The sequence below is a fragment of the Contarinia nasturtii genome, unplaced genomic scaffold (genome assembly GCF_009176525.2).
Source record: "Contarinia nasturtii isolate CC-2019 unplaced genomic scaffold, AAFC_CNas_1.1 Cnas_scaffold_695, whole genome shotgun sequence".
In the NCBI taxonomy this organism is placed as follows: Eukaryota; Metazoa; Arthropoda; class Insecta; order Diptera; family Cecidomyiidae; genus Contarinia; species Contarinia nasturtii.
This window is the reverse complement of record NW_022198046.1, coordinates 5,793,769-5,818,699: the sequence shown is the minus strand read 5'-3', so window position 1 is coordinate 5,818,699 and position 24,931 is coordinate 5,793,769. Positions and strand designations below refer to the sequence as shown.

Below are 24,931 nucleotides of genomic sequence, written 5' to 3'. Positions count from 1 at the left end.
CATTCGTCCAGAACGATTCGCAGAGTTGTTATTGTGATTTTATACGTAGAAATAAGAAACGCATGTATTTTTTGATATATTATTTTTTTCCCATTCATTCAACATTTTGCAGTTAAACTGCTTTGAAAAGGTAATCAAAAAATGATTATGTTTGAGAATAATTGTGAGTTTGTACTAAAAATAAAACTGTTTTCTCTTTCCATCAGACTGAATACACTAGTTTTGCAGTAAAACCTGTTTTAAGGTTAGAATAAATAATGTCGAATATCCCGGAGAAATATGATGATGATTTAAAGTTGATTCATAATATTTGCCTGTTCAACAAAGATCAAAAGGCATTTAATTGTGAACTTGAGCAATTTGATAAAAATGCATTGCGAGCATACATTGTTTTGGCATCGTATATCGATCAAAAATCACCGTTAGTCGCTGCATTCGACAATTTTTCACAGCTGCTAACCGTTTTGGTGCCGGATCGATTTTTTTCCAAATTGAATGAATCCAAAAAGCTGCTGGACTGCGATAAAAACTTGAGCACATATCTAATCGACGCATTTGAAGTAATGGCTAATGCAACAAATTGTGTAAAAACGGAACAATTTTACGTGAATTGCCATGCAAATCTACGAATTGCATTAAAAAATGAGCACCCCAATGTGATATCGATTTATCTACAAATTCTACATCGATTGGATCGAGTTTTTGAAACAAAAACTCCAATTGAAATATTGAAAACAATTATTGAAGCCGTTCATGGTCCAATCAATGATGTAAAACTGTTAAACGAAGCATTGCTTTTGATCGAATCGAATCTACAACAGCGACATAACCTCGCTGACCAATCAATGGCCAATGCGCAACTATTGAATTTCATGTGGCAAAATTTGTGCTCATCAAGAGTGGCAAAACATCAATGCAACATTTGCTATACCATCATTTCACAGCTCATTAAAATCTACATCAAGGAATGTCAAGTGAATGAATCATTCTGTAATTCATTCTTATCCAGTGAAATTTGGCATTTTATTCGTGCTGCCATTGAATCGAAGGAGATGGTTCGACGCAAACAAGCAATTTATATATTGCAAAATATTTTGGAAACAAATCAAAAAGAAATTATGAACACCGACGACATAAGCGATGCCACCGATACGGATTTGCAGAATATTTGGAAAAATTACTTTGCCATATTGGAAAGTTTGCTGGAAATTCAATGCCATTTAATAATATCCTGTTTGGAACAATATCTCGATGGCATTGTTAAATATTTACCACAATTTTGGTATTCAATCATATTTGCATTGATTTTGAAGCATCATAACAATGTCGTCATTCACTATGGCATCGAATTCATTTTGCATCGTGGAATACTGTTGCAGCACGATAGTCATCTATTGAATGGATTCTATCAGGCATTGAACAACACTTATTTACATTCCGAAGCAAAAATATCCGAAGAAAATTTGGCGAAATATTTTCAAAATTCCGATATGAATCATACGTTGGATATAATGTTGTTAATTAGCTGGCAACCAGTTCCATTGTGGACAGTCATCAAATCGATTGATATTTATGTGCAATTAAATAAGGGCGTCGGCTTTCAAGTTCAAATACTACTTGATTTTCTTAAGCGTTCAGTGCGTGTTATTAAGAATATGCCGGTGAGTTAATTTATTTGTTTTTTTTTTTTACACCTTGGATATCAATTATGGCATCGGTAAGGAATAATGCTATCATATTTTTCACAGGAGGTGGACGATATGACGGTGAGCATTTTGCAAAATATTGGCATCAACAAATTGACATTGGAACAAGTGCTTGGATTGTACGATATAATTCCACGTACTGAAATACTGGACGGTTATAGGCAACCGCTTGATTTGCAAAAATTCGAACTGAATTTCGTTCAATTGAATAATATTTCAATTGAAACAAAAATCAATTATTTTCGGCACGCAATACCGGTTATTAAGGATCAATCAACATTGTTGGACGAATTTTATGAGAAAAATCGTTCGATGATCTGTTACTTTCCACACTATGAATTTCTACTCTTCAATAATATGTGCACGGAGAAATCGTTGAAGGATGCATTGTTCGTGCTCAAGCCGCGCATTTATAATTTGATGAAACCACATGGTAACATAACACTTGAAGCACTCAACTTTTCGGCATCTTTACTCAAATTTGTTGTCGATAAATTTGCAAGTGATTGCAGTGATGCAGCAACATTTGATGCAATCAACAAAACGGTGGTCAATTTTCATGATGTCATTCGCAAGAAATTGTATGTCGACGGTCATACGAATAAATTGAGCGAAATTAAGGAACAATTGACAACGATCAGCATGAAAATGACCAAATGCATTGAACTCTATCCGAATAAGTTGGCCGTTTTGGGCGTGTTGGCCGATGTTATGATGCTTGAAAATGAAAATATTGATTTAGTAAGAATTTTATTTATTCAATCAAGGGTGATAAATTTATAAGCCGAAAATCAGTTTGAGTTTCTATGGAAATGCGTTTATTTTTATGTTCAACAGAGCCGTTTCAATCCGAACAATGAAAATGATGTGAGAGCTATCCAGGGACTATATGACTGCTTCATCGATAAAAGCTATGAATTTAAACCAGCTCATCAGGCCAATGTGGTGCTTAAGTGAGTAGTGAATTTAATTTAAATTTGTATAAATGAAAAATTGATTGACAGTCGGATATAGTAAATAATTTACATTACCATGATTGCAGAATTCTAAGTAATTTCCGTCAGTTGGAATTGGACATTTGGAAAGCGTACCGTATATTGTTGGCTGGAAAGCTGGATGTTAGTTGCATATTCGAGCAAACGCATTCATATACTGCATGTAAAATTGATGAAATACTTGCTGATGCTCTCATTTATGGGGTCGAACTGAAGGGTGAAGAAAAGTAAATGTTGATACAATATGTTCAATATTTTTTTTATATGCTCGTTGTTTTTAACATCTTTAAAATCCATGTTTCAGACAGGCATATGATTTCGTGTCATCTAAATCTGGGTGAGTCTTACAATATCAATCGTAAAAATTTTAACCACATCGAAATAAAAACATGGCAATAATTCATTCTCTTTCAAATCCAGTTCCATAACATACAATCAAAAGGTTCGTTTAACTGCAATGCGTGCTATTGCAGCAAAACAGCAACTGGAGCAAATACAAAATGTGAAAAATCTATTGTTTACTAAAAATACCGAAATCTATCGTGTTCGGTATTACACTAACTCCCATCACCATTCGATGAAATTACGAATCACACAAGCATTGGCATTTTTATTCCGTCTCGATCCAAAATGGGATGGCCGTATGTTAGATATAATACTAGAAGAGGCAAATCAAACGAATGTAACACACATCAATGAGTTGATTTTGGCCGAAACTGTTGATCCATTGCATATGCTAACAATGATTGAAAATGTAAGCAATTTATTACATTGGATTCCGGTTAACCATTGTCATTGATGCATTTTCATTTCTTTGTTTTCAATTTAGATTGAAGGTAACAAAGGATTGCAGTCAATGTTCATGATGATTTACTATGTGTGCTCAAAAGATCCATCAAACATTCACTTTGCAAGGGAATGCATTGAATTCCTCATCAAATACATCTTCGTGAAACAAATAATCGTTCGTACGTCGGCTCAGATTGTTTTGATTAAATTGTGCGAAAAGTTCGATTTGATAAATGAATTCAAAATACTTTATGATAGCACGAAAATTGCGCACGAAGTCAAAGTGAGCCGTGCCCTTAAATTTTCGTATGCGTACAAATATCGTTTCGAACAAATCGATGCAAATCAAATGCTTCACACCATGTACACATTGAGAGAGATTCCACGAATCACAAAAATGTTTTCCGACGAGTATTACAAACATGAAATCTTCGATTCAGAAGAGAGCAATATGGCGATCAACATGGACGAAGATGAAAGTCTAACAGCACAAGAAAGCGTCGATGTTGAGATGGCTTTCATTGAAAATGGCGACGATACAATCATTCATCACGGCCATGGTGGTAACGTTCAACGAAAATTGGTCACCTATCGTGAAACATTCATTGATCGACAGATTTTAAATAGTTTATCAGATGAATTTATGCGCAGAGACATGGTAAACAATTTTTATTTATTTTATTTTCGTATTTAAAACAAATTTTATTGAATTATATTTATCACCAGAAATCCGATAGCAATCTCATTATTTTGGCAAGTCTTTTAACGAAGCCAGCTAATTTGGGCGGTCTTTCACGTGCTGGTGAAGTGTTTGGTGTTAAATCGATTGCTTTGGATAACCTTAAGCATTTGAAACACAATGATTTCACATCAATCAGGTAATTTCAATCAAATTTAGCCATTAAAACGAAATTGAACATTTGAACATTTACAAAGTAACCACTCTGCAACTGCATTCAATTCAATTTTTATTCGCAACAAAATTCAAATAAATAAAACTTTTGATTTATATTTAATCGTCGGATTTTTAGCATGGCATCTGAGAAGTGGGTTAAATTTCTAGAAGTTAAACATTATAACGTTATAAATTACTTGATGGCAATGAAAGCAAGTGGATATGCTATTGTTGGCGCTGAGCAAACAGCATTCGGCGATGAATTGAATAAAACGTCGTTACCAAGAAAAATGGTCTTGGTTCTTGGGTATGATTTGAGCTAAAAATAAACAGATTTCTGTTTCAATCATTAAAATGAGATTTGGTAAATTGCATTACTTTTGTATTTTTTTTGGTACCTATTTTAGTCATGAAAAGGATGGCATTCCAGCTAATATACTGAATCTGTTGGATATGGCAGTTGAAGTGCCACAATTTGGCGTTGTTCGATCGCTGAATGTACATGTAACTGCGTCATTGTTTATGTGGGAGTATTGCAAACAACATATCATTGCAGATGCCAAAATCAATATCAGCCGCTAAAAGAGAATTATTTTTGTTTGAAAAGCAGTTCTTATCGCGAAAAGAGTATTAACTTGTTATTATAAATATTATACTTTTTCTAATAAGAAAAATGAAAAATACGCAGAAAAAATCTCATCTTGTTAAAATAAAAAAAAATTGTTCAATCAAATTGAGTAAAAAATAATGCCAATTCGCACTGTAAATTATGAAATGATAAATTTTATATTTATTATAAAAAATTTCTCATTTTATGGAACGTATTTTATCGAAACTAGAGAACAACCAAAAGAATTTGATATAATTTCGAGTTTCCTTCGAGTTGATATAGAAAATATAATGTGGGATATATCGGATAGATATATATCTACCATATGGTATTTAAGTTCTATTTGGTGCCTTAATTATTATTTCACCTTCCCTTAATTTTTTTGGTAAACTCTGAAATGGTCCTGGAATGTGATCACATCCACAAACATCTGGTTCTGCCTACCGTCGCATAGATTCTCGATCAGGCTGATAAAATACTAATTTAAAGTACGTTCCATAAAATAATAAAAATGTAAACTTGTCAAAATCGAAAAATATTGTATATGATCAAATCGATTTAAAAAAAATCCAAAATCGCATTGTTAAATTATGAAATGTTAAATTTTATTGCGATATAATTTTATTAAATACATTTGGAATCGTCGGCGGTACTTTGTATGAGTTCACAACAATCTTTTGTTATTGTTGTGGTTCTTGAAATAAAATTAAAAAAAAAACAAACATCTTCAATGAAGATTCTTCATTCTTACTTAAATCACAAAAATAAATCTGTTAGCATGTGTTCTGAAGGTTGACTTTTTCATAAACATAGTCAGTTTTTTCTTCATTCGAAATTCAATTAATTTATTAATAAATATTTGCCGTTTACTTGGCATATTATTGTTTTCTTTTTTTTTAGTTCAATATAAAAGGAGTTTAACGTAATTCCTCTAAAAGCATGAAATTACGTATAGGGTAGATGGGATGAAAATGTCCTTCGACTAGAAGTGATGAAGTTGATTTATTCTTTTTGTTTGGATGCATTATCTCCGACAATTGTGTGTAGAAAATAGTTGTATTCTGTTTAAAAAAAAACATTTTCAAAACTATTTTATTCAGGATTTCAAATAGTTGGTAGTTGCTTTTCCTTTTAAATTGGTTGATTTCATATATTTTATTGTGAGTTGTTTTCAAATGCGTTCAATTGATATGTTATTCTTTCGTAATTTGAACAACGATAAATTTTCCAAATTTTTTGAAGCATTATTATTGTGTGAGTTTCTGGATTGATGCACTATCATTTCAGTCGTCTACAATGATAGCTAAGCGGTTTGTGTTTTAGAATTAAAAGCCCTACAATTGATCAATGTGGATCAACCAATTTAAGCAGTCTAAGGTAATCATTTGTTTTTCTTTTGTTATGTTATGAATGAGTTATGGTTGAAATCAATATGTATTTCGTTGTGATTTCCAAAGAAAACTAATTCTCTGTGCCATTCTTTATAGGCCATGCTTGCTTCGCTTTCATTTAATCTAAACAATATTTATTAGTTCAAGACCTCCAATAGAAGTTGATCACATTAGTTAATCGTTAGTTTTAGTCCATAGTGGCTCTAGCTCGCATTAGTAACGGTGGAAATCGGTATATTAGGGTTTGACATTAAGTAGTTGTTTGTGCTCGGACGCTACTTGTGAAACTATTGGTTATTTCACCAATAAGCTGCCCATTGAATTGGGAAATCTTTTTTGGCTTTGTTGTTGTCGGCGGCGGCGGAGTGGTCGGTATTTTCGGTAAATCAACCAAATTGCATGGTATTTTTAATTGATTATAGATTTCTTCGACACGTCGAACCAACCGATCGGAATATTTGTGCGCCGTATGATCCACAACTGAAATATAAAACACCATTCATTTCACATTCTTCATTCTGAAAATGTTCAAATTAATGAACTTTGTAATAGAAATGGGTTGAAAATCACCTGAAGGTGCTTTGATACAATCATCTCCGCCAAACTCACAGACCTATGGGTAAAAGTAGAGACGAAAAATAAAGTCGAAAATAAGATTTTGAGAAAAAAAAAATAAAAATAAAAAAATAGATACTAACACGATAGTGATGTAAAATCCCTGCATCAGCCGGAACATTGAGCGAGCCTCGGCCCGTTATAAATTCCCAAACAAAATGATTGCCAGCTTCAACAACAGCTTCTGGCTTGCAAATATACTTTGATCTTTGCTTTTGTGGATGCAATTTGGCGCGTCTATAAAAGAGAAATTGACCATATGATTACTTACATTCGAGTAATTAAACAGCGATTGCGACGTATAAATTCTCCTTAGCTTACTCGGCAATACAAACCTTCTGGTTTTTCGTTGCGTGATCAAAGCCGCCCGCAGAGCTGGATTAACTGTGTTATCGTGCGAATAGACAACCGGGTCGTCCGGGAATTGTAAATAGAAAAATGAATTTTGGAATGAATACGCTCCCGTATTGCGGCCATTAATTCGAAATTTCATCCACCTGGAATTCAAATGACTTCAATGATATTGATTAAAATGGATTTCAATGTGATATCATTATCTACAAATCGTCATTATTTCTTACTTCAATAGTTCGCTGATTGTATTATTGTATCGTGGAATGATGAATTCGTCTAAATCAATAAGAGCAAGGTGCTGATATCTGTTGAAATGAACAAGCGAAAACGAACCAAATGAATAATTGATAAAGATGTTCTCGAGCAAATAAAACGTCAATCAAATCGAGTTGGATAATTACGGTACGGACATTTGTTTCGTTCAATTGAAGGGAATAAAAATGAAATAATGCTAAAAAAAAGAATAAAAATAGAATACCTGTACATGTTTCGATAGACGCAATCATTCAAGGCTGCGAACAATCCTTCGGTTCGAATATCCCTTTGTGAAATCATTCTCAGATCCCATGGCAACACATTGATAGTAGCCCTTTGATTTGCAATCGGACGACGATATTCGCTTTTCGATCCATTTGTTGCATCGCCCGTTAAGAAATCCCCATTCATATAATGCTTGAGTACACATGACGCCCTCGAACCAAGTGTATGGTTGTAAAATGTGAAATGTGATGCTCCAAGAAGTGTGTTTAATTCGAGAAATTCGAGCAAATGCAATGCCTGCATTGAGAAATGTACAACAAGAAAATTGCAATTCGAAAAATTTGAGTTTGATTCAATGTGAATGGATAGAAACAAAAAAGAAATCTGCAATTCAATGGCGTTAGTTTTGTTGTTGTGCAAAATCTTACCGAATCATAATCAAAATGGAAGGGTTTCACACAAACGGCAATTTTATCTGGAATGTTTGTGATATGTGTCGTATTAACTAAATCGACATCGTCATCGGTATTTCGAACCAAAAGCACATTTCCCGGCGGTGATCGAAGTCTACTGACAACGCTTACTGCATATGGAACGGATATATCAGGCGCTGTTACCGGGCAAAGCACAAAGCACGCACTATATTTCAAATTCCAATTTTCACGTATCACCTGTTTTAATTTATAGGAAACGAATGTGCATCACACATTGGAATGATTCGATGCGAATAAATTTATTAAATAAATCACATAAACGATGTCAGATGAAGAAACGTGCAAACATTCGTATGACATACCTTAACTCGTGCCATAACAGACACCGATCTATAGTTTGGAGTAGTGGCATTGCCAGTATTATACACGAAACGACACCACACTTTTTCTGGTACGCGAGTTTTCGTTGCACCGATGATACGTATCAATTTTCCAGCCCGTCGATCGTAGAAGGCAGAAAAAACGAAAAATTTATACCTTGTTCCGTTCACAATTTGCCAGGAACCGTCGATTGCTTTCATATCACTAGCATAAGATGGTAATGTTCGTTCAATATTCACAGGTAAAACCGATCCCCATGCCACCACACTTGGAATTGCGTTTGAATGCCGTTCGCTTGTGTCACCTATAAACGAAGCACAAGAAATATGGTCTCTTATTTAGTAGAGAAAAAAATAACACTTTGGGGAAAAATTTATTTCGACACATTTCAGAGAAAACATGATTTTGCACTTTTGTTGTTGTTGTACCCCATTTGATATTAATATTATTATTATTCAATTTATGTCTTAATAGATTTTTTTCCATTTTTATAGATCTGTATATAAGGTATACACATGAGACTTACTGCGATGTTTATCTCGATTTCGATTTCGTAAGAATACCGCATCTTCAATGCCGTATTCATCTTTGACGTCCTCATAATCTGGTATCGATTCACCGAAGCGATTGAAGCCCGTGTTTCGTAAATTTCCGCCACTGCCGAAACTTTGTGATTTATTTTTTTCATCAATCATCAGTATTTCAGTTAGTATGATCAATGCAAAAACGGTGAAAAATGCAATGACAATTAAAAAACTCATGCCAGCACGTTTTTTCTCATTCCATTGGCGTTTGTAGTTTCGTTTATTGCGGCCACCAAATGTGCTGCCAAGCAAATTCAATTTACTGCCATCCGAACTGTGTGAATACATTTTTGATATCATTTCATTTAGTGCCGCCAGTACCACCACCAACAAACTAAATGCCAAACATTTCCTCAGTATTGTGCTACCATACTGCAATCAAAATCATACGTTAAATGAGGATTTTCCGTGTTTCTGTAATAGGAATAATCATAATTTTGTTCAATAACAACCATGAACTTTGGTGAAAGAAAGCAATAAAAAAACATGAAAAATCAATCGTGGTATTCCAATTTATGGTGTGCTTGTTTTCATATTTATTGAAAATGAAGAAAAAAAAACAAAAGAAAATTAAAAACGCAATACGGCAATGTGTGTGTGGACATGCAATCTGAAGCAAGACGAAAAAAACAATCCGATGAAATTGTTCTTTTGCTTTATTGACATTCATCGAAAACAAATATTGAGAGCAACTACAACGAGCCAACAAAAAATCCAAACAAACTTTGATTAATTAAAAAGTAAACGATGTCGACTGCGGTGTACGTGAGTTTCTAATTATGCAAATAACAAATGAAATTAAAGCGAGTGCGCGAATGAGAGCAAGAGAGGGAGCATGAAATATATTGTAGAACCAAACAGGTTGGTGATTCGGTGTCTCTAATGATATCGTTATTTCATTATCACTTATTAGCTTTATGAAGGAAATTACCAACTTCCGAGCCAATATTAATTGTAGTGTTTTGAGTCGACGTGAAAAGTGTTTACGTATTGTTATCATCTATAGCAATCGACAAATATAATGAGAAAACATGGTATTCATTTGATGTGACACTGTCCTACATAAGGATATATGTCCTATCACATATGTGATGTAATCATTTGCTTGTTCAACGCACACACAACAAACTTGCTACTTGTTTGCTATAATTTTGCTTCTTGCTGTTCTCTCTCTCTTCCTCTTTCTGTCCCTCTTTACTCCAGGTCTACCGTGAAAATTCATTACACATCTTGCCTTGTGTGCTATTCAATTCTGTTTGATGTTTAAAAACATAAAAAAAATGTTTCCTTCTGTTTGAACATTGATTTTTCTGCAAATACAATTGCATAGGGAATAGAATGGGAGAGTGTACAGAAAATTGTACAAAAATTTCGTGAAAGATTGCACCGAAAAATGTGAAAGAAAAAAATTCTTTAAAATCGTGCGAAAATAGAACAAGATTCGCGTTTTATTAAAACAAACACACCATTTCCGAGAATAATAAAACATTTGCTAGAATGTAGCCAAACAAAAGACAGCATATTAAATTTACCTTTTTTTAGTCGGCCATTTCTGCACACGAGTCCTGAGTCGCTGTATCGTGTTGTTTGATGGATATATCGTTGTTTCTGTTGCTGCCGCTGTCGTTTGTCCCGTTATTATTACGATTTAGCTATTTGCAGAAACAACAAAATACCGCTCTGCTTCAGAGATGGATAGAATCCACGGAAAAATAAAATAAAATAAACACAACTGAGATAATAAGCTTCTCTGGCTCTATGACGAATCGCTTTCTATTTCACTGCGAAAAAAAATCAATACACCATTGTAAATCTATTATTATTTTTTTGTGATTCTCACTCTCGGCAATTTTCCACCAATATTTTTTTTTTGTATCAAAAAATCAACAATTCAACATTTAATTAATTTTGAGTGTTGAAAACTTTTTTGATTGCGAACAAAAACTGCATAATTATATGCGATTATATCGAATAGATGGTTGACAACCACGATGACAAATTTTCATTTGGCTTGTGCGAACCGTTCGAATGTTCACGGTGGACTCTAGCGATGCACACGCGTTTCTCAATTTGTATGCGAATGAAAGAGAATGAATTATAATCAACAAAAAATTGTTGGATGTTTGGTTTGAAGGAGAGAATTCTCGTTCTTTGTCCGCCACCAGGCAAGTGAATGCCAAACGGCATATATATTCATTTCATGAATGGGAATGCGCATGCACCCTTGTGTAGACGTTTCATTTCTCCTTAGTTGAGTATGTAAAGCATGTGACACATTGAACAGTTGTTCAATTGTTATTTTGGTTTTGGAATAAAAGAGGGTAAGATCTCCCTTTTGGTTGACATATGGTAGACTACCATTGGTAGTTTACTATCTATAAACTAGGTGAACTGTGGTTTTCAACTTTGAAATCTCACAAGAAAATTACGATTGTATTCTATCAATACATAGAGGTCGCTCAGGTGCTATGAGCTATGTGACAGCGACAACTCAACAGTTCATAACATGTGTTTCATTTGACGTTTGTAGTTCTTTTATTGCATTACATTCACTTCAAAGTTTTTTTTGTAAACAATAAGTCGTGTCGAGTGTGAAAAATTCTAGTTTTAACAACAAATAGTGGATTTTTGTGGTAAGTTGAGTGAGATGTTCATGTATTTCGTTGTCATTCGTTTCCATAATTTGCAAGAATTTCAATTGTGATGTATCCGTACGTTTTTACTGGATATTTGTTAAAAGGTTAGGGTTATGTATATTCACAGGTTGCTTTCGTCATATATTTCCAATAAATCGAATGTGTGCAATTAATGAAAACGATTTCAACCATGTAATTACTTGTGATTAATGTACATGGTCGAGTCCAAAATAGTTGCCACTCAATCAAGACTAAAAATAGTGCAAGTGTCATGCAATTTCACCAAAATATATACTAAAACATGAATCGTCTCTGAAATTAAAATACCAAAGTAATTGTATTTTGTTGCTTAGCGATGAAATAGTGCCAAATACGATAGGCCTATTTGCAATTCCAATGATCTGATTATGGTATGTTTTTCATATATCTATTTATGTTTATCCATAAATTGAATAAAATATTCGCGTTCAACAGCTTAACAATTGACGTCACAATTCGTGTACGATTCGTTTGAAACTCAAAATTGAATTCTCCACGAGAAAATTGACGCTCTGGCTTGCATGTTTCGTTCGCATAACAAATATTGAATTTCATTTTAGTTTGTTCTTATTATTGTTTTTGAGGCAACAAAACTTCCACTCTCCAAAAATAACAAAAATACCAACTCAAGCATGAATTGGATCTTCAGAATCAGAGTTGATTCGTGTTCGTTTAATCGAAACAAACTCAGCATTAGCCAACAAGTTACAACCGATCAAATATATTTCACATTGTCTTTAATCAGTTAAGTAAAGACTGGTTTTATTCGAAAGAGATACTGCATTTATAGTTGATGTGGTATACCATTGGTATTTGTGTGCATTGGCATCGTTACGGGTAATCAATTGCAGTCGGTTGTGTATCTCATAGTAATGTGTCGTCATCGTAACTGAAATCAAATTACATAGTTGATTTGATTTGATTGTATTTCAAATGAATGCCATTGCACAAACCAAAAGAATTCCATGAGAATTGGCCAAACATGCAACGATATACAATAACCATATGAAAGTGATTCAATGTGTATTGGACTGTTTGGCAAATTATATACATTTCGACAAACCCCCTCACTTGATTTCATTTCTGTCATATAGAGTGGCGAATGTGAATCTTGACGCGCAGGTTGATACAAATACACACACACATCCAAGTACCAAATTGTATATTTTCTCTGTGCTGGAGAAAATTTCAAGCACCGCGTCGACAATTCGATCTGAAATCAGTCAAGCACAAAGTGTTTTGGCTTGTTTTTCTGCTTCTTCTTCTTCTTCTAATATTTCTTTATTATCCGCGGTTGGTTGTTCGCTTTGAAACGAATGACGATATGAGATTTTCTTTGTGTATGTGAGTAAGACGCGCGCGAGCGAGCGAATGGAGCAAACATTGAATTAAATGAAATTCGTATCAGAAGCGGCAACGCCATACATACACAGCAGAAATGTGAAAATGTGTATACGATGTATTGTTATAGGGAAAATGAAATATACACGCATTTTGGCGTTGTTGGCCTTTTCCACAACCAAAACCAAAACTCAGTAGCTGATTCACTTCTGTGCTGTTTAGTTGAACATAGACTATTTTTCCCTCTTTTTAGTTTGTACATTTTTTCTTCATCTTCTCTAGTACAAGCAATGCTTAATTTTCAAACGTATACAAAAAATTTACCGCAGTGTAAACGTTGAAAAAAACAAAAGCAGAAAAGTGCAATTTTTTAGCAAATGAAATACGGCCGCAAATAAACATTGACAACAATTAAAGATATACAAGCGCTTTAAATATCTATTTTGGCAAAAAGTACGCGACGACACCATCCACAAACATTCGAACTCATTTCAAAGTGACAAAAGGGCGAACCAAGAATAACCACAAGAATTGGATTGTAGAAAAAAACACACACACACCAAGAGTGATACAGTATTTACCCCATTCTATTGTTAGATTTGAAAAAAAAAACCTCACTCATCGTTAAAAAATATATTTCAATTTTACGACAGTCAATTGACATTGTCATTGTTTAAATTAAAGCGTGTTGTGATGAATTGAATCAATTTTTTTGCGTTTTTCATTTTGAAACGAACAATTTTTTCAAGTGACTTTACAAAAAAAAAAAAAAACATTTCCGGCTATATCTTAAAAATAAAATTCTCGATTCGACTCCGTTCATAACATTCAATTTTAATATAACGAAGAAAATAACATTCCAGTGGCTTTAAAATCTCGTAGTTAGTGCGTGTTCAGTGCATCGAATTATATAATAAAAGAAACATATTATACAATACATTGAGAGAGAGAATAGTAGAATTGTAGCGAGACACATAGAATATATATATAAATCCCCATGAGCTACGAAAACCACTTCGAATTCGAGCATTATTGTTGAGCTTATTGCTTATTGTGGCATAAACACTAGTTTAGTTCACGTGCGCACAAAAATTGTTGTAAAGTTTTTGTGCGGAAATTTATTTAATCGAACAAAATACGCTGAGTACGACAAAAAAAGCTTTAATTGTATGCATTTTGTCTAAATTTAATTGTAGCATATTGATAAAAATACCACTTATTACGTAGTTATATCATTAACATTGAATGGACACCAAGTTCACACGGATTATTTGTGAAATTTCGAGTGAGTACGAATATTACAAGATCGTGTAAAATAAAATGTCACGTATCGCCACCTATTATTGCATAATTTTATCTGCATATGAATGAGACAGCTTCATTTTAATTGTGTATGGAATAATAATGTGTGCTTAAAGAGATTTTGATGTGCATCCAAATAAATAATACATCGCAGCGTGTAACAAACATAAATTTCATCAAAATTACACGATACAACACAATCATCAAATATATCACGAACAAGAGAGACACACACTTTTTTTCGACAATGAATGGATGATGTGAATGTGGCAGATATCTTTGTGAATCGCGCTTGACACCGTGCAAATGTAATCCAAACATCAACTAGCGAGAATACTTATCACATTATCATCTGTTATTTTAAGCACACATCAAAATTCTTTCCCAACGATATAAACACACACACACATTGCGAAATGTGACGGCGAGACTGAAAGAGTCAACAACGAAACAACGAACGAATGGTGTGCAAGTTGAATTGTATGAGACCCGCCGCTTTTGTTTTGTGAAACGAAAACGCTACGTGCATAATAGAGTAAAAGAGTTCAAGTGACTTTAATAACTTTCAACAGCACAAAGAACATTCGATAAACACATTCAGTGGTGGTTGTAGGTTTCTGTTTTTTTGCATACTTTTCCCCCCAGGCCGTGTACAAGAGAAAGTGAATGAATGAACAAGAAAGACACTCTGAAAAATACGTCGTCGTGTATATATCGTGAAATGACAAATGTCAATGATACTTTATATAAATTGGCTTTCAAAAGACCATAAATTACGAACAAAATCGCTTGTGTAATTTTTCTCTCTCTCTAAATGAACTAAAAACGTCAAAATTTAGTAAAAAAAAAAAGTCGGAAAAACGCTGGCTTTGCGCTTGATTTATATGACACGGAATTGATTTTCTTGGGTACAAAATTAAATAACTATGTGAAAAATGCTTATTTTCCAAGTGAAATAATTGTTTGAGTGAGTGTGAAAACGGTCTGACTTTTCAAAAGTGACTTTAAGAGAGACACTTTTCAAATGAATTTATTCGATGATATGTCGGTACAATCGTTAGTTGAATTTAAAGGTGTAGATCATGCTCGCAGAGCAAAATCATACGACGACCATTACAATACAAGCTGTCGAAAATGGTACGAATTCTCAAAACAAACAGAGGTCGCCGGCCAAAAAATCCAACGAACATCGTTATCATCGTTCCAACTATCCGGCAAGCAACACCAGCACCACCAGCAACAGCAGCAGTAACAATAATACGAGTTCAAATACCTCATATTCAAGCACTCCGACCACAACCGTAGTTTCGAGTGATACAGAAACCGAACCGAAAATTGGCCAAACATCTTGGGTGTCATTTCAGGATAATTTGAATGATAATTACTTGGAGCGCGGTCGTCGAATTCATGGTCTACAATTACCATTGCATCCACTGCAAATAAGCGGTTGGGTTGCTCTATTCGGTTTTGGTGTATCAACATTTTGTGTTCTTATTCCCGCATTGCATCCGGATTTACAAGGTCCACTGTTTATAATCGTATCCAGTTTGTATGTAATTCATGGCTGTTCACATGTTGCAGCACTTTTAATCGATCCATCTGATTCGGAACTACGCAAACAAAGCTCAAATCGTATTGTACCTGAATTCGATCGTACAAAACATGCACACGTCATTGAAAATGGACGATGCCATTTGTGCAATATAAAAACAACGAACTCTCGTACCAAACATTGTAGCGTTTGTAACAAATGTGTAGCCCAGTTCGACCATCATTGTAAATGGTAAATAATACTCTTCATTTTTCTCGTTTTCTTAAGTTTCTTTTGTTCGAATTTCCTTTCGTATTTTTGTTTGTTCCACTTGACACTTTGTCATTCACAAGAATTTTCTATTCTATCTCGGAAGGACAGCGAGAAGAAAAGAAGTATTCTACCTATTTCTATTGTTATTCAAAAGCTTTTCTTTTTCGATTACCTCAATCTAATTTAATTACATTGATGTGCGTCCCAAACAGGTTGAACCATTGCGTAGGAGGAAGAAATTATGTTGCATTCCTTATGTGCGTGGTGAGTGCCGTAATTGCGGCCATGGTCATTTTGGCCGCTGTTGTTGCCGAACTTGTTCTCTACTACATGAAATCCGAATGGTTGACCCTTTGGTCGGCCGCCTCAACAGCGAACTTAACAAATACAACCGATGATGTCAACAAAATCGATTCAATTTCATCGGCCGTTTTTAACGAAACATTTTTTGCTGCAATAAATGATACAACCATTTCACCCGACACTGTATTTAATGTTACCGATACGTTATTCAATGGTGTGGCTAATGAAAAAGCAACAAATGTTACGACTGGTATTAGCCTAAACGACACCATTTTCTTGACATTTATTTCAATTATTGGTATTTTAGCGGCGATTACCGTTGGACTATTACTTCATTTGTGCTTTTTTCATGTGTACATTTCATTTTTGGGCCTAACCACATATGAATACATACGAAATCAACGACAACATGAATCACAAAAACAATCCAAGAGAACAATACCAACCACCACCAATAACACGTCTGGTAATAATAAAACAACACTGAATGCCTTGAAAAAGTCATCAACGGCCAATAAAATCTATTTTTGTTCACACATCGATCCGAAAAATCTAGTTGAAAATCATAATACAACGGTAAAACATCGACCAAAATCGATTTATTGCTGTGATACATCGATGCAATATGATAATTCAACGCATGCAGCTTTCTATTTTTGTTCAGTATTGCATGACCGGCCATCGCAAATTCTCGTACCGTCAACAATACATGAGCTATCAGTGAATAGTGGCCGTTCAAGCCATTCGAAAACCTTCCATTGTTGTTCTGAGTACAAACAAATTGTTCGATTGTCCAATTCCAATGATGGTGATGGTGGTCCGTCTAGTCAAGGTGGCTATAGTAGTAGTGGCGATGAAATCACGCACAACCATGAAACAATAACCGAAACATCATCGTCATCAATTGCAACGACAGATGAATATGTAAAATTTATGGAACAATGCACATTTTGTAGTTTCAAATTAAAAACAAAAACGAAAAAATCAAAAGTGGCAGCGATCGAAACGAATCCACCACAATCAATAAATAATCAACGTACCGAAATCGATTTAAAACCGATGCGAAAACAAAAATGGAATTGTTGCTCGAATGTGCCCGAAAGTCCGGACTCCGACATATCGGTTGGCGAGCAAATTGATACAATTTCAGCATCAATCGATCCAAAAGCCAATTATAATCACATAAATCATCGTTTACGTGGTTCGTACGATGAGCATAAATTATATGCAAAAAACGGTGCCAAACCAATGAATCAAATAACAACAACAAAATTAACAACGAACGGATCGATGATGGCAAAGCCAATCAAAGAAAGTCGAAAGAATCGGTCGTCGCTATCAACAAGCTTAAAAGGTGGTGGCAATCATCGAACGCGTGCAACAACACAAACATGGCCGATTCGGTTACGGCATATGCTACGAATGTTTGGTCGATGTCAACAACCGCATTATCCAAACGATTCTCATGTAAATAACGGTAATAACTCACGACACCGACCACCATCTCCTTCACCACGACGAAATATTAAACAAAATCAAGTTCGACCGATGAATATGCTTGAACAACAATGCGAAGAATTGCAACAGCAACGTCGACAACAACAACAACAATGCCAACATCAACTGCATAATATGCCAAATCATTTGCATAAAACCGCATTGACGGCAGGACGAGACAATAATTTGGAAACGAATAATTCACCAAATGAAATGAAAATGATTACAACACCAGCACCACCACCGCCCATTCGACGGAAAATTTGTAGTGCATCGGCCGATATGCAAGAATTGGCCGAATCACTGTCCTTTGTACAAAATCCGTCGACCCATCATCACCATCACTATCCGTCCAGAGTGAACAAACAAAAGGAACAAATACAAAAAGCACAACAACGTCCAATACTTGCAATCAGCCGAAAACGGCGTAAAAATATTTTCCGTAGCCCAAATTTGTCACCCATCCATGAGTCTGGCTACTCGAATCCAACATCACCAAAACCATGCCGTCACGGATCAACACAGGAAAGTGAATCGAGTGCATCGACACCGAAAATTTCCCACCAATACCGATAATATTACAATTTAACGAACAAAAGAAAAACAAAATGCAAAGCAAAAAAACTAAACTACGTAATACAATTCCATTCCAAAAAAAAACTTATGCAATGACGAAGACGACAACGATTCAAATGCCAAACAAGAGAAGAAAACATTTAGTAAATATTGCATAAATTTTAAATTAAACGAACTCCATTCAAATTTCTATTTCAGGCTGCTAAAAATATGTTACAACACATACATATAGTATAGATAGACTCAATTCTTTTTTGCGATGTACATTTTTGGGTTACAAACACTTTTACTAATTAACGTATTTGAAATCTACCAAAGAACAAAAATAAAGAGAAAAAAAAACACTCGGTTAATTGAAAACGAAACTAAACTAACTGTATTTTGCGAATTAAATAAGGGCATTTTTTGTGTTATAAATATAAATGTAAAGCCAAATGCAGATAGATGTGCCGTGCCGAGAATAGTTGAATAAAAATATTCAAAATGCAAGTGTTGTAAGCATTTACTATAGCTAAATCGGGAGGCAGACAATTAAATTACACTTAGTATAATTCAAATGAAAATGATTTAATTGAGAAACAAAGAGCACAAAAGTCATTGTGGTGTAGCAAAGTATAAAAATAGACATTAAAGACATTGATTTACTGAATAAAAACTAGCATTTTTTTTAAATTGTGTCGGCGGATGGGCGAAAAAACCTACAAATTGATCTTACTTTATTGTTTGAAATGGTGTATAAACGGCAATTGTTTTGATCACGAAGGATATGACGTTTAATGCGATGATAGTGTTGGCCTTAATTGCATTATCTTGAATTACACATCATTTGCGTGAACAATTTACCCCATGGTTTGAATCTTGTGGCGCAATATACGATGTCTATCTCAAGCGTACAGAATGCATCGTACAAAGGTGGTCTTTCATGTGAACGCAATGAATTTCCAATTATGCGAGCCACCACGTAAATGATATTTCGTGAGCTTTTGCCACCACGTTCACGGTGAAAATATATGATGTCACACGACGATCCATTTGAAAAAAATGGTCGTAGTCAACATGCACGGAATCACAAGCAATCAAGTGCAAAATTTAAAAAGCATTCCATCCAACATCACTCTTTAAGCCCTTTATTAAAATATGAGGCACGTATACTTGCCATTTGCACGATATAACGCGTGTGTGTGTGCATTCGCGAATCATATGAGGACTATTTACAGTTTAAGAGAGTCTTTACTCTTTTTTTATATCACCCAAATGCGAATACACAGCTATTATGTGTGTGCACACTGAACTACAGATTCATTAACATTAACCTTTGTGTTTGTATTCTATTATTAAAAAGGGCATACTATTGATTCCATGATAAGTTTTTCTTTTATATTTTATTCAGTCTTGCATGTGTTTTCATTTTGGCTTATTTTGTTTGCACATGCAATCGCGTTGTTCATGCTTCAATTTTCCGTCGTTATTTTGTATGGGAAAGCCACCATCAGGCCATTTTCAGTTTGGATTTTCATTTCATTAAATTCTCTGCGCTCATACTTTTACTGTCATTCTCTCTTCTAATTACCATAATTAAATCCTATTTAGAATATCAAATATTCATCAGCATGAAATGAAAACGTGCGAGCTTATACTCACTTTGGTTGTCTGTCTCTCTCTCTCCCTTGAGGCACATCAACACAGATTAAAACATGCGACCAATATTATTATTTTACCAAATAAAGATATTTCGAGGCTATTTTGGTCAGTGATGGTTTTTTCCTATCTGAATAGCGCTAGCTATTCGCAGCGTTTTAATTTTTGGTGGACAGTTATCCAGAATTATGTTCGCTTTCTCTCAGTTTTTTTCAAATATTAATTTATCACAACGGATTTATGAACGTAAATCACCTTGAACACACTCACACACCGTTTGGCCATATCCGTTTTCGCGATGTAACATCCATCATGGCAAATTTCGTGCAATCTATTACCATTCAAAAGCATTGCAAACGAGAATGAAAATTAATTTTCATATTTTTGTACAATTTTGAATAAATTAGTTCGCAGTTAAAGTGAAATGCAACGACCGCAAATGAGTTTTCGTGGAAAATTGCAGTTTTATTTTCGACGAATTTACGTTGCCAAACTAATTAGGATTTGGGCCGGTGATTTATAACAGACTGTCCAATAGGTAACATTTCTGTTGCTAATTGAATGGCATGAATAAAGTCGGCAAAGTTCTCCAAACGAATTGAATATACTCGTTTAATTCTATTTGCACTTAATTGAATTTCTCGTGTGCAAAATCAACATTCATATAATGGCCTTACACGAGAAACAATTACTTCATTACTTGCGAGAGTTTTTTTTTGTTTGTTTCTTTTTCAACCCAAAACCCATAAGTTCCGCCAATTTATCCCGTCTTCTATACGCGCAACAGCTTCAATTGTACGACTTTATAATCTATTTAATAATTTCCATACTTGATGATAAGCTCGGTTCCGTATTGTTGACTGCACTCTTTTTTCTGTTTTTCTTCTTTATCATCGTTTTCATTTGCCAATTTCTCTCATTCACTTCCAGATACAATGAATGTATCAGATGAACATATAAACTTGCAAACAATTATAATTTCGCTTTAGTAAACGCCACATTCCACACATCAATTACTTTCGGCACATATGCATGAATTTGTTCGTTGCGCTTTGGCTACGTTTGCGACTGAACATTGAGAGTATTCGTAAACATTTCTCTTTATTCAAATTGTTTAGCGCGAGAACCTAATTTCATACATATCATTCATGGATCTACTTAATTTATACTGACTTTGTTCACAATAAAATACAAGCATATGCGTTTGCGTCGCAAATAGAGAGAAACTCTATTTATTCAATTTTTTTTTGTATTCATTTATGGACCAACATGTGTAATATTCGACGCCGCACCAAATAGAATGTATTGAATTCACACAGTCGAATGAGTCAGAAATTGCCCCATAACGCCTAATTGAAATGCATTTGAGACGATTAAACGATCGCATGATTTTCAATCAAATGTTTTACATCGAATATTTTTATAAGACGCGTTAGTGCTCAAACAATCACTTTAACGATGCATAAAATGAAAAAAAAAACGTCTAACTAGATTGCATTGATTTAAAAGAAAAAAACAAAGTCAAAATGATATACGATTACAAGGCATCTGATGCTCATTGAAATTAAATATACGCAAATTATGGGCATGAATACGAATGATTTTGCAATGGAACGAGGACAATTTGTACATTTTCTAGCTTATTTAATTGAAGGTAGACAATTTCAATTATGGGGACGAGCGATGAGACAAAAACCGACGATGATGGCACAACATCAGCAGCAACGATTTTTCCCATTCCAGCCAGTCAACGGGTGAAGCGACAAGGCATGGATTTCTATGAAAATACACTCGGCGCACCAAAATATGTTGTAAGTAAAAAAAAAAATTATAAAAAAGTCGCTTCTTGCTGCTATTTTTTGCTTATTGTATGAATTTTCACCATTTTTTGTTCGTCTATGAGGTTGCCCCCATGGTGGATCAGAGTGAATTGGCATGGCGATTGCTCAGCCGACGTCATGGTGCACAGTTGTGCTACTCACCAATGTATCATAGTAACGTTTTTATTCAAGACCCAAAATACCGAGAACAAGCACTTCAAAGTTGCTCTGAAGACAGACCATTAATCATCCAGGTACTTTATTATTTTGACTTTTTGCATACTTTTGATTGCATTCGTTGACGACGAACTGCGAAACATTTGGGGAGAGAAAGAGAATACAAAAGTGGAAACTCAATTCAAACACATCATCATCATTCATTTTGTTTTGATCCCTATCTCTTAGTCGAAATTTCTATTTTAAGTGACAAATTTGAACAAAAGATAACGAAAATAATTCTATTGAAATCAATTTTCATTGCCATATTGTACTACTACTTTCCATATTTATATGGTTAGGCTCGCTGTGTTCGATTCGATTGACCTACTTTTTATTTCTTATACGATTATTTCCTTCTCTATTTCGCGTTCGATCTCTCTCTCTTTCTCCATTTGTCTCTTATTTTTTGCTATTTTATATGGCAGTTCGATTGCAACCAAGACCCATGACGACGGTATATGTAGATGTTTAATATTGAATATACAATACTATTTTCGTTTTCTATTTGCTCCGATAATGATAAATGTATATTGCAAATTTTCTTCGATTTATCTCCCGCTGATCAATATTTATTGAATTGAGAAGGAAACTAATGACTAACAAACTCTTCTCTCATATTTTTCTTCTTTTGTTCATTCGTGTGTTAAGTTTTGTGGAAATGATCCAAAAATATTATTGGAAGCATCGTTAATTGCTCAAGACCATTGTGACGCAATCGACATTAACTTAGGCTGTCCACAAGCGATAGCAAAACGTGGACATTACGGTTCTTTCTTGCAAGACGAATGGCAACTACTTCAAAAAATAGGTAAATTTAAGTTTCAAAGTAAATATATCGCGTTTTCACATTTGACTTTTCTACAATAAAAACACACAATTCATTTTACGATTTCTTCTTTTTCTTTCTGCCTTTCTTTCGCCAATCGAATCCAGTTAGTACGTTACACAAAGGCTTGGCTGTTCCAGTTACGTGCAAAATTCGACGCTTCAACGATTTGAGCAAAACCATAAAATATGCACAAATGCTCGCTAATGCTGGATGTCAAATGCTTACTGTTCATGGCAGAACAAGAGAGCAAAAAGGTCCTTTCACTGGTGTAGCCGATTGGAATTACATTAAAGCCGTTCGGTAACGTTGAATATTATTACCAACCGCATTTCGTAATGAATGAAAGCGTTAATAAATAATCACTTTTTTTGACCTTGCTTGCATATGTGCCCCCCTACATGTACACAGTGATAGTGTATCGGTGCCTGTTTTAGCCAATGGAAACATTTTATCGGTGGAAGATATCGACGATTGTATACGGGAAACAAATGTGGTTGGTGTCATGACAGCTGAAGGTAATCTACACAATCCGGCGATTTTTGAACGAAACTACATACCAGTGACATGGGATTTGGCCAACGAATATTTGGATATTGTTGAAAAATATGAGTGTCCAAGGGGTTACGTTCGTGGTCATATTTTTAAAATGCTACATCATTTGTAAGTCAAATTTTGCCCAAATGAAATCCATCAATAACAGTATTCTAATAAATGGCATTTCATTTGTATTTCAAAATCATTTCAAAAGGCTTGCATTGAAACAGAACCAAGAAACACGAGACGAAGTAGCGACAGCTCAGACAATTGCACAATTTCGTTCGATCGTAAATCGGCTTAAAGCTATATTCGAACCATATCATACGGGTCAAGCGGTGTGGACGAAAGAAGATGAAAAATCAAACGATTATAATCTATCGTTGCCGCCATGGATTTGTCAGCCGTACATTCGAATGCCGCCAGAAAAACATATTGAATATCTTGCACAAAAGGAAAAAGAAGCATCCGAACGAGAGAAAATCGACTATTTCGATGAGGACGGACGAAAAATCTCGAAAAATACAATGAAAAGACTTAAAAAGGCGGCACGAAAATCACATGCCGAGAGATTACGCCAAAAACAAAATAGCAAATTTGAAATATGCAATGGAACGAAATGTGCCAATCCAACGGTAAAAATGATTGAAAAAATAACAAAATGAGATTCATATAAATATTGTGTTTGTTTGTTGCTTTGCAGGGTCTGAAATGTGATCATAAAATGTGCCGTCAATGTTGTAGAGATAAATGCCACACGGATAATTTGGAATGTGAGGGTCATAAATGTCGAGTGGAACCCGTCAAACGGAAAAACATATGTCCAAACAATACAGAAATTAGCCAAACGGACCAACCAAAATGATATTAAACACTTAAATATTACATTCAAATATGTACTTCTGATTATTATAAAGAACGATGTGAAATAAAGAGGAAAATATTTCTATTTTTGAAATGAAAATAAAACAACAAACCATTGGAATTAAATGTGGAAATATATTCAGATGTTGGTATACACAATTTATAAATTATCAGTAGGTAATTGATGAAGTTTTGTTTTCAAAGCTTTCTCTATTGATTCATAGGTGGCACACTTGTGTAGGAATCGAAGTGGTAATTCACCAATTGTAGATGTTTGTAATATAACGTGGGGCTA

General features: G+C 34.5%; 4 protein-coding genes across 8 annotated transcripts; 3 read left to right on the top strand and 1 right to left on the bottom strand.

Moving 5' to 3' along the window:
* Positions 1–5,648, top strand: LOC116340876. The gene is made up of 11 exons (XM_031767603.1): positions 1–130; positions 207–1,661; positions 1,749–2,447; positions 2,544–2,659; positions 2,749–2,928; positions 3,006–3,038; positions 3,122–3,455; positions 3,531–4,148; positions 4,217–4,368; positions 4,522–4,692; positions 4,793–5,648. The coding sequence occupies exons 2-11, from the start codon at positions 258–260 to the stop codon at positions 4,965–4,967; spliced, it is 3,882 nt and encodes a 1,293-aa protein (XP_031623463.1). The 5' UTR covers positions 1–130; positions 207–257; the 3' UTR covers positions 4,968–5,648.
* On the bottom strand, positions 5,579–11,265 carry LOC116340877. Of its 3 annotated transcripts, none has more exons than XM_031767604.1 (10): positions 10,767–11,265; positions 9,177–9,648; positions 8,632–8,954; positions 8,264–8,506; positions 7,834–8,132; positions 7,583–7,660; positions 7,337–7,513; positions 7,085–7,238; positions 6,957–6,999; positions 5,579–6,866 (listed from the first exon to the last, which is right to left on the bottom strand). In XM_031767604.1, exons 2-10 carry the CDS (start codon positions 9,532–9,534, stop codon positions 6,637–6,639), a joined length of 1,905 nt encoding a protein of 634 aa, XP_031623464.1. In that variant the 5' UTR covers positions 9,535–9,648; positions 10,767–11,265; the 3' UTR covers positions 5,579–6,636. The 3 variants fall into 3 exon arrangements, with proteins under 3 accessions (XP_031623464.1, XP_031623466.1, XP_031623465.1); XM_031767606.1 differs by having other exon boundaries at positions 7,337–7,498; XM_031767605.1 differs by having other exon boundaries at positions 9,177–9,606.
* Positions 11,266–11,755: 490 nt separating this feature from the next.
* On the top strand, positions 11,756–24,772 carry LOC116340750 (tRNA-dihydrouridine(16/17) synthase [NAD(P)(+)]-like). 3 transcript variants are annotated; one of them, XM_031767393.1, is made up of 8 exons: positions 11,756–11,867; positions 22,025–22,181; positions 22,274–22,444; positions 23,058–23,217; positions 23,343–23,538; positions 23,647–23,898; positions 23,987–24,407; positions 24,476–24,772. In XM_031767393.1, exons 2-8 carry the CDS (start codon positions 22,041–22,043, stop codon positions 24,635–24,637), a joined length of 1,503 nt encoding a protein of 500 aa, XP_031623253.1. In that variant the 5' UTR covers positions 11,756–11,867; positions 22,025–22,040; the 3' UTR covers positions 24,638–24,772. The 3 variants fall into 3 exon arrangements, with proteins under 3 accessions (XP_031623253.1, XP_031623254.1, XP_031623255.1); XM_031767394.1 differs by having other exon boundaries at positions 11,771–11,867; positions 22,029–22,181; XM_031767395.1 differs by lacking the exon at positions 11,756–11,867 and having other exon boundaries at positions 22,010–22,181.
* On the top strand, positions 14,036–22,003 carry LOC116340749. The gene is made up of 2 exons (XM_031767392.1): positions 14,036–16,335; positions 16,569–22,003. The coding sequence occupies exons 1-2, from the start codon at positions 15,635–15,637 to the stop codon at positions 18,730–18,732; spliced, it is 2,865 nt and encodes a 954-aa protein (XP_031623252.1). The 5' UTR covers positions 14,036–15,634; the 3' UTR covers positions 18,733–22,003.
* Positions 24,773–24,931: the final 159 nt, after the last annotated feature.

What these genes read in the sequence shown, in the direction of transcription:
- LOC116340750 (XM_031767393.1), top strand. Translation starts at nt 22,041, where the DNA reads ATGGGGACGAGCGATGAGACAAAAACCGACGATGATGGCACAACATCA. An exon ending in TCGGCGCACCAAAATATGTT is followed by an intron (nt 22,182 to 22,273) that starts GTAAGTAAAAAA and finishes TTCGTCTATGAG; the next exon opens with GTTGCCCCCATGGTGGATCA. An exon ending in TTTAAAATGCTACATCATTT is followed by an intron (nt 23,899 to 23,986) that starts GTAAGTCAAATT and finishes TCATTTCAAAAG; the next exon opens with GCTTGCATTGAAACAGAACC.
- LOC116340876 (XM_031767603.1), top strand. Translation starts at nt 258, where the DNA reads ATGTCGAATATCCCGGAGAAATATGATGATGATTTAAAGTTGATTCAT. An exon ending in AAAATGAAAATATTGATTTA is followed by an intron (nt 2,448 to 2,543) that starts GTAAGAATTTTA and finishes TATGTTCAACAG; the next exon opens with AGCCGTTTCAATCCGAACAA. An exon ending in AAAATGGTCTTGGTTCTTGG is followed by an intron (nt 4,693 to 4,792) that starts GTATGATTTGAG and finishes TACCTATTTTAG; the next exon opens with TCATGAAAAGGATGGCATTC.
- LOC116340877 (XM_031767604.1), bottom strand. Translation starts at nt 9,534, where the DNA reads ATGATATCAAAAATGTATTCACACAGTTCGGATGGCAGTAAATTGAAT. An exon ending in GTCTATCGAAACATGTACAG is followed by an intron (nt 7,661 to 7,833) that starts GTATTCTATTTT and finishes TCATTTCAACAG; the next exon opens with ATATCAGCACCTTGCTCTTA. An exon ending in ACGCAACGAAAAACCAGAAG is followed by an intron (nt 7,239 to 7,336) that starts GTTTGTATTGCC and finishes TCTCTTTTATAG; the next exon opens with ACGCGCCAAATTGCATCCAC.
- LOC116340749 (XM_031767392.1), top strand. Translation starts at nt 15,635, where the DNA reads ATGCTCGCAGAGCAAAATCATACGACGACCATTACAATACAAGCTGTC. An exon ending in TTCGACCATCATTGTAAATG is followed by an intron (nt 16,336 to 16,568) that starts GTAAATAATACT and finishes CGTCCCAAACAG; the next exon opens with GTTGAACCATTGCGTAGGAG.